The sequence below is a fragment of the Sinocyclocheilus anshuiensis genome, unplaced genomic scaffold, assembly GCF_001515605.1.
Source record: "Sinocyclocheilus anshuiensis isolate Anshui unplaced genomic scaffold, SAMN03320099.WGS_v1.1 scaffold63, whole genome shotgun sequence".
In the NCBI taxonomy this organism is placed as follows: Eukaryota; Metazoa; Chordata; class Actinopteri; order Cypriniformes; family Cyprinidae; genus Sinocyclocheilus; species Sinocyclocheilus anshuiensis.
In genome coordinates, this window is record NW_015552625.1 from 4,662,780 (window position 1) to 4,676,445 (window position 13,666).

Sequence of the window (13,666 nt, forward strand, 5' to 3'; positions counted from 1 at the left end):
GCACATTTTGAATGCAGATGTAGTGAAACTCAGACGGTGTGGGGGGGGTCAGGTTTTTCATTCTTGTTTTAATGTGAAAAGTAGAGGTGCTGCTATTCTTTTAAGGAAAGATATTCCATTTGTCACTGGCAACGTTATCAGTGACCCTAATGGCCGATATGTTATCGTGGTAGGTTGCCTATTTGGAAAACAAGTAATTCTGGTAAATATCTATGCCCCAAACTTTGATGATTGCAATTTTTTTAGCAATGTTTTTGGGACTATTCCATCGGTTGACAATCATGCTTTGATCATGGGGGTGACTTTAATTGTGTTTTGGATACCTCCCTAGACAGGTCCTCAACTAGAATCATACAGCCCTCTAAATCTGCTATAGTTATACAGGATTTTTGTGACCAGTATGGACTGCTTGACCCATGGAGATTCTTTTTTCCTTCCTCCAAAGTATTTTCTTTTTTCTCCCCAGTACATCATTCATATAGCCATATAGATTTTTTTTTTTTATAGATAAAAGCCTGTTATCTTTTATTTCAGCGAGTGAATATCATAGCATTGTGATATTGGACCATGCCCCTTCTTCATTTAAGCTCAGTTTCCCCAGTAACCATTCATGTTTTAGGCCCTGGAGGTTAAACTCCCTGTTATTATCAGATGATGAATTTGTTAAATTTCTGTCCAAAGAGATAGTCTTTTTTTTGGAGACAAATGATACACCTGATATTTCGAGAGCTACATTATGGGAGGCTCTTAAAGCTTTTCTATGAGGGAAAATTATTTCCTTCTCTTCCTATGCCAGAAAACAGGAGATCTCAAAACTCAAAGTAATTTCAGATGGGATAAGCAAGCTGGATGAGGAATATGCAAAAAATCCAAGTCCTAGCTTGTATAAAGAAAGGCTGCGGCTCCAGACTGAATTTAACCTATTAACAACTTCGCAAGAAGAGAAAAGGCTGCTGAAGACCCGCCATACGTTTTATGAATTTGGAGACAAGGCTAGTAAATTATTGGTCTATCAAGCTCGTCAGTCAGATGTCTCCAAAATGATTACTCAAATTCAGTCATCCTCTGGTACTATGTTACACACTGCTCAAGAAATGAATAACAGATTTGTTCAATATTACTCAGCTCTGTATTCCTCAGAATATACTAATGATTTACCTCTCTTTGAATCCTTCTTTGAAAAGCTACATCTGCCTACTGTCAGTATTGGTCCTGAACTTGGGGCACCTGGGCCTGACGGCTTTCCTATAGAGTTCTATAAGAAATTCTTAGATCTATTGAGCCCACTTCTTGTAGCAGTATATAATGAAGCTTTTGAGAGAGGCTCTCTCCCTTTGACTCTTACACAGGCATCAATCTCGCTTTTGTTAAAAGAAAATAAGGACCCCACTCTCTGTGAATCATATAGACCAATTTCATTACTAAATGTTGATTTTAAGATATTAGCTAAGGCCCTCGCACTACGTCTAGAACCCATCCTACCCACAATAATTCACATTGATCAAACAGGATTTATCTGGGGACGCAACCCCTTTAACAACTTGCGGCGTTTGTTTAATGTAATATACACACACTCCCACTCGGACACCACTGAAGCCATTATTTCTCTCGATGCTGAAAAGGCATTCGATCGGGTAGAGTGGGAGTATCTTTTTTTAACACTCAAAAAATTCGGCTTCCCTGAGGATATTTTTTCCTGGATCAAGCTTTTATATTCTGCCCCAGTAGCTTCTGTTTGCACAAACAATGTTTTTTCAGAATATTTGTCCTTGTATAGAGGTACAAGGCAAGGTTGCCCGCTCTCACCCTTGCTGTTCGCAATTTCCATTGAGCCTTTGGCCATGCTACTTCGCCAATCTCCTGTTTTTAGAGGCATCACTCGAAATGGCATGGAGCATAACATTTCTTTATATGTGGATGATGTTCTTTTATATGTTTCTAACCCCGCTACATCACTACCCCATATAGTGTCAGTATTAGAGGATTTCGGGAAAATCTCAGGTTATAAAATTAATATGCATAAGACAGAGTACTTTCCGATTGTTATTGCTCCTGATTCGGCTTCCTGTATTATCCCATTTAGAGTGGTTCAGGATGGGTTTAAATACCTGGGTATTTCAGTTACGCGTTCTTTTGATGATTTATTTAAGGCCAATTTTACCCCATTCCTAGAACGTTGCAAGCATGATTTCAAGAAATGGTCTGCCTTACCTTTGTCTCTGGCTGGCCGTCTTAATTTGATTAAAATGACGGTTCTGCCACGCTTTTTATACTTATTTTCCAATATACCTATATTCATAAGAAAAGGTTTTTTTTCCAACCTGGATAAGTTAATTAGCTGCTTTTTGTGGGGGGTAAATCCCCTCGTATTAGAAAATCCTTTTTGCAGAAACCTAAGTGTCAAGGAGGAATGGCATTGCCTAACTTTTTGTTTTATTATTGGGCAAGCAATATTCAAAAATTTGTGTACTGGGCATCAGATTGGGACTCAAAGTCAATTCCAGTGTGGGTGCAAGGGGGGGAAGCCTGCACCAAATTTTCTCTCAAGTCTTTGGTTTGTGCACCACTTCCAATATCAGGAAAGAGCTTTATTACATCACCTAATCCAGTAGTTGTGCATACGTAAAAAATTTGGTCACAGTTTAGGAGGCATTTTGGTTTCCAGGCTGCTTCAATTGCTGGTCCCATTGTCTCCAATTGTTTATTCCCCCCATCCTTTATAGACACTGCGTTTCTGGCATGGGAAGACCAGGGAATTAGGTACTTAAAATATTTATTTTTAAATAATATTTTCTGTTCATTTGAGGAGCTTGTGCATAATTTTTCAGTTTCCAAACCCCATTTTTTTTAGATACCTGCAGATAAGGAGTTTTATTAAGTCAATGTTCAAGTCTTTTCCTGAAATACCTGCTCCTTCAGTCATTGAGGAAATGCTGGATTTAAAACCAGATGGCAAAGGAATAATTTCTCGTATTTATTCTCTTATAAGCACCATAGATCCGCAAAGTTTAGACCATGTTAAAATTTCATGGCAACTTGACCTGGGTAGAGACTTTACTGATATGGAATGGGAAGGTATTTTGGACAAAGTACATTCATCATCACCCTGTGCCAGGCATTCCCTCATTCAATTTAAAATACTTCACAGACTACATTTTACCAATTCAAAATTGGCTAGAATCTATCCTACTATTAGTCCTGCATGCATCAGATGCCTACATTCGCCTGCCACAACAGCCCATATGTTCTGGTCATGCCCAAAGCTGGAGGGATTTTGGAGAAATATCTTTTAGTGATATATATGGTGTTTCTAATGACCCTGACCCCCTCTTAGCTGTTTTCAGGACTAGTCCTGAAGATACTGTGCTTACAGAAGGAATGTATAAGGTAGTTGCCTTTACTACACTGTTGGCAAGACGTTTAATTATCTTCCATTGGAAAAAAGCTGAGCCCCCAACACATAATAGATGGGTTAAAGAAGTGATGTATTTTATCCAGCTTGAAAAAATCTAATTCACTGTCAAAGGCTCAAAACGCAAATTTTTTGAAACATGGTCACCCTTCTTAACATATTTTGATGACTTGCAATTTACTGAGGGAGGGGTTACCTAAACACCGGAACAAATATGGACCTACAAACTCTATGCCATTCAACCACTTTAGTTTTATTTGTTTATTTATTGATTTATTATTATTATCATTACTATTTTTTTATTATTAAAAAATACATATATTTTACATTATCTTTATTCATTTATTTCTTTTGCTGATGATCTGTTGTCTTGTTTATAGTCTTTCACATCAGTTACAACTATGGTAAACTGAACAGCCTGAGGCAGGTATAAGGTGGTTAATTTCCTTCTTCATTTACTTATTGATTTGTTCACTTGTATATTTAATATTTAATTTTCTAATTGTTAGACCTATGTATGTACCCTATACCCTACATATGTACGTTGCTGATACACATTTGTTTGTTGTTTTGAAGATAGTGTCTGTTGTCTTTGAACGGTTAGCTATTTGCTTCTGCTGTTAAAGCCGCACAAAGAGTGGAATGGGGGAATATTCTGGGATGTTTGTTTCTTTTTTGTTGCAATTTTTATTATTACATTTTTTCCCTGTTAATAGAAATGCCTATAAATAAAGTATTCAAAAAACAAACAAAAAAAAAACACAAATATTGTGCAATATTATTACAACTTAGAAGAACTGCTATTTTATTCTACTAAGAACTGTCTATTTTAATATAATTTAAAATGTAATTATTTATGTGATTGCAAAGCTTAATTTTCAGCATCATTACTCCAGTCTAGTGTCACATGATCCTTCAGTAATCATTCTAATATGCTAATTTGGTGCTTATTTCTTCTTATTATTATTATTATTAATATGCTGCTTAATATTTTTGTGGAAGCGTGATACATTTTGTCAGGATTATTTGATGAATAGAAAGTTCAGAAGAAAAGCATTTATTTTTTGTAACATTATAGATGTCTTTTCTGTTACCTTTGATCAATCTAATGCATCTTTGCTGAATAAAAGTATTAATGTATTTAAAAAAAATCTTGCTGACCCAAAATTGTGAACAGTAGCGAATGCTGAAATACTTGGGATTTGTAGTCCTTGAGTATTAATACATGCATCTTTATTGTGTGTTTGTGTTGTTTGTAACGGGGCAGGGGTGGTGGTGAGCGTGGTCTAGCGTGGCATCGAGCGGGTTCTGTGCTACAGAAGCGGAGGGGAGTGGAAGATCTTGCTGCTTGCATTCAGACTCTTCATCACTTGGGAGTGTCTCATCCTGCTCTTACTGCCCTCACTGCTCGCAGTGCTGGAGCGGTCCTAACGGGGGCGCTGTGCAACCATAACCCACAGCTTCTTAAAGCTGTAATTCTACAGGTGGATCATTAGTACATCAAGTACACATTCCCTGAGCCTTATTGTCTTAGTTATATGAAGTTATAATTCTCTGCAGGCACCTTTTCTGGATGTTCTTGGCACAATGCAAGACCCTTCCCTGCCGCTTACTGTAGAGGAGGGAGGAGAGTGGGGAGACCCCCGTATAAGAGAACACATGGACAACATTGCCTCTTACTGTCCCTGTCACAACATTATACCTCAGGTAAGTCACTCGGATGCGCACTACCATTCAAAAGTCTGGGCTCAGTATGATTTTTTTTTTTAAATAAATTAATACGTTTATTCTACAACGATGCATTAAATTGATCAGAAGTGACAGTAAAGGCATTTACAATGTTACAAAAGATTTCGGTTTCAAATAAATGCTATTCATTTTAACTTTCTATTCAACATTCTGAAAACAAAAATGCATCATGGTTTCAATATTAAGCAGCACAACTGTTTTCAACGTTGATAATAATAAGAAATGTTTCTTGAGCGCCAAATCAGTATATTAGAATGATTTCTGAAGGATCATGTGACACTGAAGACTGGAGTAATGATACTGAAAATTCAGCTTTGCCATCACAGGAATATAATACATTTTAAAATATATTCAAATAGAAAACAGCAATTTTAAGTTGTAATAATATTTCACAAATATACAGCTTTTACTGTATTTTTGATCAAATAAATGCAGTCTTGGTGAGCGTAAGAGACTTTTCAAAACTATTAAAAAACCTTACCTACCCAAACTTTAGATTAGTAGTGTGCAGTGTGTGTCTCATCATTCAGGAGTCATTTAATAACCGTTTATTCTTTCTTTTTTATAGCTTTACCCATCCATGCTGATCACTGCATACTCAGAGGACCGTAGAGTTCCTTTATCTGGGGTCATGAAGTATGTGGAAAGACTAAAGAAGGCCATCCAAATGTATATCACACGGGTTGGTGTTAACGGTGAGTGTATATATGCTCTAGTCGGCCTTTTTAAACATCTTTGCACTTCTCATATTAGAGGTGTTATTGGGCACAAAGTAGACCATTACAAATCACTGTAAATCACAGCCTTGAGTGGTGCATCACTACAGCCATATGATAAAAGTAAATGTATTTGTGACCCTGGAGCACAAAACAAGTCATAAGTAGCACGAGTATATTTATAGCAATAGCCAACAACAATACACTGTATGGGTCAAAATGATCGATTTTTCTTTTATGCCAAAAATCATAAGGATATTAAGAAAGATCACTTTCCATGTAGATATTTTGTAAATTTCCTACCGTAAATATATCAAAACTTAATTTTCGATTAGTAATATGAATTGCTGAGAACTTTATTTGGACAAATTTAAAAGCGATTGACTCAATATTTTTATTTTTTTGCACCCTCAGATTCCAGCTTTTCAAATAGTTGTATCTCAGCCAAATATTGTCCTATTCTAATAAACCATACATTAATGGAAACGCTTATTTATTCCACTTTCAGATTATGTATAAATCTCAATTTCAAAAATTTGACCCTTATGACTGGTTTTGTGGTTCAGGGTCACATTTATGATAATAATGATTTATTTCAAACAATTCTACCATCAACTTAACAGAATATAGATAGATAGATAGATAGATAGATAGATAGATAGATATTAAGTAATATTAATTTAACATTGGTGTATTTGGTCATGTATCTATAATCTCATTAGCCCACAAAGTGAATGATATTATCAAAACATTACAGCTGCAGTATTAAAAACTACTTCTAAACCAAGTGAAGTATAATGGAAATGAACTTGGAGGTCACTGGCTGTAATCCCAGCTCTCAAATAAACCCCTGGGTTTAAGAGAAGCACTTACACTCTCTCCTCAGGAGAGAAAAGCACTGATCTGGACACAGGTGATGTGGTGCGATTCCTCTCCATATCAACCTGAGGTCACCTTGTGTGCGAGCTGCTCCGTGCGAGACGCTGTCAGCACATCTTAGTCCGGACCCCCTCCGTCAGACTTCCTCTCCATCTGTGTGCCATTAATTATCTTTATTATACACACACACACCTTCACTAACACCCCACACACATACACAAAGCACAAAACCAAAGTTCCTCTAATCTCTCCCATTCCTCTCCGGGAGATAAAACACTGATCACACACGCTGCCAGCTCAGACGATTAACATGTTTATGAGATAGTCTATCAGGCAAGGAGATAAGGAACAATACACTGGGCTGTGCCAAGGTCAGGAGAAGGCTTGTGAAACATGCGGCCCAGAGAAGGAGCGGGATGGAGAGAGACACCGGCGGCCGCACTGCAGATAAGAGGCAGATGACAGAGTTTTAAGGATTAGGCATATGATTTTTACACTCAGCTTCACTTCAGAGAGATCCCATCACTGTGGGGAAATAAGGCAGCCAGGCAAAGGAGTGGGCCAAGTCCACCTACATGGCAGCCTCTCATCATCCACTCTTGGTTTCAAGAGCGTTGACTTTAAAGTGCTGGATGTGATGCCCAGGTGTTGTGGTGGAGAGCCAGTGTGCCGGATTACGCTTGGATATTGTCAGTCTAGTCTTACATATTCTGTGCCTTTGGCCTCATGACAAACATGAACTAGTGTACTTCAATTTCTTTATTTATCTACCATATTCATGGTTCCCCAAGAACCATTTTTGGCTTCTTACATTTATTTAAAGGTGCTTTAGTAACTTTTTTCCTTATTAAAAACACCAGTGTTGTTATTGTTAACTAAAACTATTACAAATCATTTTTGTTAACTGAAATAATATATTAGATAAAATATTTAAACGAAAATTAGTAATGTTGCCTGGAGAATTAACTGAAATTAGTACTAGAATTACTCAAATTGAAATAAACATAAACTGAAGGTAAATAGAAACAAGTAAAAACAAAAAAGTGAAAATGACAAGATCACAAAATTACTAAAACTAAATAAAATTAAAGCTAAAAAGCTCATTTAAAATAATAAATACTATAATAGTATATCAATAATACTAAAATAATACTGTTTTACACACAAGGAAATTAATACTTAAAAATAGTTTTTCAATCACATACACTTAAAGACTCTAGTCATATAAAATTTCTTAATCCAGACATTAGTAAACAATAATAATTACATGTAAAACACTGTTATGGATAGTTCACCTAGAAATTACATTTCTTTCATCATTTACTCACCCTCATTTCATTCCAAAAAAATAAGATATTTTGAAAAATGTTGGTAACATTACTTCCATAGCATTTTTTCCCCATACTGTAGAAGTCATTGGCTACCCACAACTGTTTTGTTAGCAGTATTCTTCAAAATATCATCTTTTGTGTTCAACAAGACGAAAATTTGCTTGCTGAATAAATGCATTGTGGCTGATTGCATTTCTACAAAGGCATCGGTAACTGATGTAACTATGTTCAGTTTAAAAATACAGTACATGTTCAACCAGCAGCACGTGTCCCAGCTGTCATTCTGGACCTGCAGCCAGGAGGGGATCACTTTGGCCCTGAGGATTTTCATCTGTCCTTGAATGAGGTACATTAAATTAATTGTTAAATTACCTCCTGCTTACGTTAACACATTAAAGCATAATACTTCAGCATGCTGGCTATTAGAAAGCTTTGGATTAATCATTAAAGTTGTTATTATATAAACTTTATGATCACGTAAAAGTGCATTTTAGCATTATAGAGATATTTTTTTTCCTGTAACAATCTCCTTCTCTCACAGTTTGATGTCACACATTAACTTATACTGTGCTGTTGTTAGAATGCTGTTAGTGAGACTAACAGCTTATGTTTACAGCTTTATGTCATGGGTGATTTTTTTTTTTCTCTCACACAGAGTGCCCGACAGTTAGCCTTTCTTTACGCAGAACTTGGACTAGACCACCCACAAACTCGACGGAGACAAAAAGAAAAGTCAAATAATCTGACTGGCAAGTCTCATAAACCATGGAACTAAATTGTATGTGTGGATGTGTGAGTGAAAAACAACCAGACAAAAAGTTTTTCAGATTTTTCTTAATAAACCAAACTTTTATTTTGTTACACAGATGCTAGCTCCTTTTGAATAAAAGTTCATCTGACAAAAACAGTTTGCATCGCCGGGCAACTTGCCGGTTCACACTGAACACAAAAGATACACACCATCACAATAATATGGAGTGAGATTTTGGACCAATGAGATTTCAAAGTGGGCGGGACTAGCCAGCATGACACCACCGAAATAAAACAAGGAATAGATAGCCTTTATCGTTTGTCACTGTGTCGCTCAAGACACGTCTTCTAGAAAGTACTTCAACACTTGTACAAAATATCTAGTGCAGGCAAGTAGCAGGCTTTCTCAGAGACATAGCACTCAGATGCATGGTTGGGGTGAAAGCGCTGATTGGTGGAATATTCCAGGAGCAGTCCTTGCCCTTGAGATGTTGGAATTCTGGATTTAGAGAAAGTCTTTGGACTTATTGGCACTGTGCTTAAATGCACAGTAAGAGTATCTGGCAACTCAGTAACTGAAGACAAGTCTGTTGTAGTATCCTTGCCGAAATTTAGAACCACCAGGAAGGCTTTGTTGAGCCCATCCAGCTCACGCAAATAAGCAAATACGTTGACATCGCTCCAGACGAAGCAGAACCAGCCTCGGGACAGTGCCAACTCAGCCACCCTGAGTAAACTCAGAGCACGATACTGTGAAATGGTGGAGTGTGTATCAGCCTGCTGAAGCTGGAGAGAAAAATATGAGCTGGGATTAGAGGTTTCTCTGCTTTAACACATACTTTCTGAATCAACGTACCTCCACATTGACAGTGCTGTAGTCCGGAGCGATGTCTAGCCATGTGCCATTTTCACTGTCACTAAAACCAGCATTGAGCTCATCATCCCACTGCATTGGTGTTCGTTGCGGGTCCCGACTGTTGCTCTACATTTTAAAATAAAACATATATTTTTTTTTTTTTTTTTTAAATGCATTAAGTTGATCAAAACTGATAGGAAATCTATTCAGAATGTTACAAAAGACTTCTATTTTAAATAAATGCTTTTATTGTAAACTTTCTATTCATCAATAAATCCTGAAAAATAAAAAAAAAATAAAAAAAGTTTTCAACATTGATAAAAATTCATTTTCAAATTTAAATATCATTTCTGAATGGTCAAAAATTCAGCTAATTGTCCTAATATTTCACAATGTAAATGATCACCATGGCTACATTTATTTGTTCAAATAATTTTATCAACGTCTTTTAAAAACATTTAAAAATCTTACCAACCAAAGTTTTATTATTAAATATTATTAGTGCTGTCAAGCGATTAATCACATCCAAAATAAAGGTTTTTGTTTACATAATGTGTGTAATGTGTATATTTATTATGTATATATAAATACAAACGCATGCATGTATATATTTAAGAAAAATATGTTGTTTACATGTTCAATATATTTATATATAATATAAAATATAAGAATATAAATATATACACATGTAAATATTTTCAAAATATTTACTGTATGTGTGTGTATTTATATATACATAATAAATATACACAGTACACATACATATATTATGTAAACAAAAACTTCTATTTTGGATGCGATTAATCGCGATTAATCATTTGACAACACTAAATATTATATAATATATATTTACAGTATATTGATTTTATATATTAAACATAATATAACTGTATAAAAATGCTACATTTTAATGTGTTAAATGTAACTATTACTTTTTTTTTAAAGCCCTTTTCACTTACTGGATCATGCTGTCCAAAAGGATCCTGAATTACAGATACATTTACGTTCACCATGCCAATCTCTTCTCCATAGTATGTTGTGGGAGTTCCAGGCAGTGTTAACAACAGCATGTTAATGGCACGTGTATATTCTGTACCAGCACTTGAGCCTATACGTGGCTTGTCATGGTTTCCCACCTATAGACGTACACAAACATATTTTGTGCATGTGACAAACTCAACAAACTCTATGCCATTTTAAAATCAAACAAATTTTTTTGTCCATTTAGCAAAGCTAGTGTTTCAGATTAACACTACAGATTATCTGGTCACTCACCACCCAGTTTGGCCATTTTCCCTTTGGCATGTTTGACATCCATAAATTAACCAAGCGTTTGGCTTGATTTCCTGACAGATCATCAGGAAGGTACAGGAGATAGAAGTTAAAGGGGAAGTCGCTTTCAGTGACATAGCTTGTGCCATAGTACCTCATGGTTTTATCTATTTCTTCATAATCATAACACTCTATCACCATGAACCTGATTGGTAAGAGAAAAAAAAGCCATTTACAAGAGAGAAACAAAACGTATATTGATGAAGAAGAGGAAGAAGTGAGGATACCTGTAGCGGCCGGGCTCTCTGCTGTAGTCGTCCAGCTCTATCCTCCAGTTTGTCAGGATCTCATGTAAGCCCTGTTGTGTGTAGGTGTAGTCATGGTACAGCTCAAACTCTGTGTCCACAGTCGACTGAAGGACACCAAAGAGGAAATCAAGAGAAGAATACTGCGGTTAGTCACACTGCGCACGTCAAAATGTGTAGCGCTAATGCGAGCAACAAGTTAATCTTCCTAAGATTATTACTAAATATGGTATGTCTGTGGTGAATAAAAAAAAGAAAAGAAATAAAGGAAAAATTCAAACAGGTATTATGCTGGTAAAGCATTACATGACTTCCATCTACCTAGTCCAGCAGCCACTTAAAGGGGTCATAGGATGCCCATTTTCCACAAGTTGATATGATTCTTTAGGGTCTTAATGAAAAGTCTGTAACATAGTTTGGTTAAAATTTCTCAATGGTAGTGTAAAAAAACACCTTTTTTACCCTGTCAAAAACAGCTCTTTTCAGATCAAGCCGTTTTTGTAGCATTTTCCTTTAAATGTTAATGAGCTCTGCTGACCCCGCCCCTCTCTTCCGAGCTGCTCTCAGAGAGACTGTTTACTTTAGCCGCATTCATCGTGAAACTTGATAATTGGCACATTATTAGGAAAGGCGATTTGCAAAGATTCATTACAAAACATTATACTCACTTCTTGTAGATGAGGCTGGATCATGAATGATTCGGCGAACATAGACGCGTTTATGTAGATCGGGGGCGCATTCCCTTAAGAAACAATGTAATCCACTGCGAGTTCAGCGGCTCAGATGTCGGGAGTAAATGACGACTGCTATGTTCATTATTACATCCAACAACAGAACACCTCAATCGCTTAGGAGTCATTCTTGTCTACATCTGCTCCGGCGGTGAAACAATGGCGGACTGATGACAGCTCACTCAGGGTGGGTCTAAGGTAAGACACCAGTCCAGTCTGTGCTGAAACGCTACTGTCAATCAAACTATCGTGGGAGGGGCCTGTCTGTGTGATCTCACACAGACAGGCATCTGAGATCGGCTCGATTTGAGAAAGGGGTAAACATTTAACCAGATAAATTAAAAAAAAACACTGGGTGGATTTTTATCATTATAGGGTGGTTGTGTACAAACACTGCCAACACATTTCAGTTCAAACAACTTGTAAAAGTGCATGTAGCATCCTATGACCCCTTTAAGAAACAATTAAAGGACCACCAAAAGGACAACTTACACTGCTCAAAAACCAGATATTTGTGTATGAAATATTTAATGATTTTACAGAAATACAAGAAACACATTTCTGCTTTTAAACCTGAAATGTCTTGCCCCAGAGACTTCCATTTAAACACAATTTCAATGTGTTCTCACCAAACGAGGGATGAATGAAAATGATTTCCTATGGTAATCAAAATGTCACAGATGATCAATTTTAACTTGTTTTGAAGCCGGAATATTCCTCTAAGTTAATTCTAACAAGTCCATGAGGAGAGGGCCAGGACCATCGAGTCATCCGGCGGCCTTCCCCAGACCTTAGATGGCTTTGAAATCGTCTGGAATTAGGATAATGGGAATGACTTGCCAGTAAATCCAGAGAAATATGCACTAGTAATCCTTAAATGACAATGTGAGAACAAAGAACAGTAATACGACTCCTTCTGAATGAATTGGAAGAACATTTTTGACTCTAGCAGATGAAGGGCTTTAATAAATAAGTGTGTAAACTGAATGTGTGCAGTTTCTTATGGTTATACAGAATAGGTCATTGTTGGGCTTACTGGATCTTGGTCAGGGTCGACCTGGGGTTCATTTCTCAAATGTGTGGCCTCAAGCATGTGTTTCACAGCGTCCATGCGGAACCCATCCACCCCCTTCTTCAGCCAGAAATGGATTATGTCCTATTAGACAGAAGTGGAACACAGATCAAAGAGGGTCCAGGTTTGTAGTGAAACATGATATGGTATGGTGGATCTACATAAAGAGCCTTTTTGTTAAAGAGCTTGAAGTCTAACTAATATTCCTCCTCCACATTATTGAAAAATGTGAGGTCCTTACATAATGCTGAACACAATTCACTTTTTCTCAAATGTATATATTACTCTTCCTGTGTAAATGAAATACAAAACAGTCTGTTTCTTTCTGTAAATGCATAACTTACTAGTTTCTAAGAGGTTACTCTATTACTAGCGGCAGAATAAGACACTTTGTTCATAGCTCTTTGTAGTGTTTAAATAGGTGGTAACTCCATGCTTAGGTGGTCTAAAGCCCCCTTACATAAAGAATTAATTCAGGCATAGTCACCCATTTTCTTAATACGCTTTCATTCTCACATTCCCAAAGCAACATTCATTATATATCCACCCAAAAAAAAAAGTATATATATATATATATATATATATATATATAT

At 36.5% G+C, this 13,666-nt stretch overlaps 2 protein-coding genes across 5 annotated transcripts in view; one reads left to right on the top strand and one right to left on the bottom strand.

The window, feature by feature from the left end:
* Window positions 1-8,921, top strand: part of LOC107666488 (prolyl endopeptidase like) — a 17,445-nt gene extending 8,524 nt beyond the window's left edge. For 2 of the 4 annotated variants that reach the window (XM_016457845.1, XM_016457847.1), the window contains exons 10-14: window positions 4,680-4,896; window positions 4,973-5,119; window positions 5,730-5,856; window positions 8,348-8,433; window positions 8,743-8,921. In XM_016457845.1, coding sequence (XP_016313331.1) covers window positions 4,680-4,896; window positions 4,973-5,119; window positions 5,730-5,856; window positions 8,348-8,433; window positions 8,743-8,862 — 697 coding nt within the window. In that variant the 3' untranslated portion in view covers window positions 8,863-8,921. The remainder of the gene's footprint in view (window positions 1-4,679; window positions 4,897-4,972; window positions 5,120-5,729; window positions 5,857-8,347; window positions 8,434-8,742) is intronic. The other 2 variants (XM_016457846.1, XM_016457848.1) reach the window with 1 other exon arrangement.
* A 257-nt stretch (window positions 8,922-9,178) lies between these two features.
* Window positions 9,179-13,666, bottom strand: part of LOC107666489 (neutral and basic amino acid transport protein rBAT-like) — an 8,633-nt gene continuing 4,145 nt past the window's right edge. The window contains exons 5-10 of the mRNA XM_016457849.1: window positions 13,038-13,157; window positions 11,253-11,377; window positions 10,969-11,170; window positions 10,653-10,829; window positions 9,694-9,819; window positions 9,179-9,623 (exon numbers count right to left, since the gene is read on the bottom strand). Coding sequence (XP_016313335.1) covers window positions 9,198-9,623; window positions 9,694-9,819; window positions 10,653-10,829; window positions 10,969-11,170; window positions 11,253-11,377; window positions 13,038-13,157 — 1,176 coding nt within the window. The 3' untranslated portion in view covers window positions 9,179-9,197. The remainder of the gene's footprint in view (window positions 9,624-9,693; window positions 9,820-10,652; window positions 10,830-10,968; window positions 11,171-11,252; window positions 11,378-13,037; window positions 13,158-13,666) is intronic.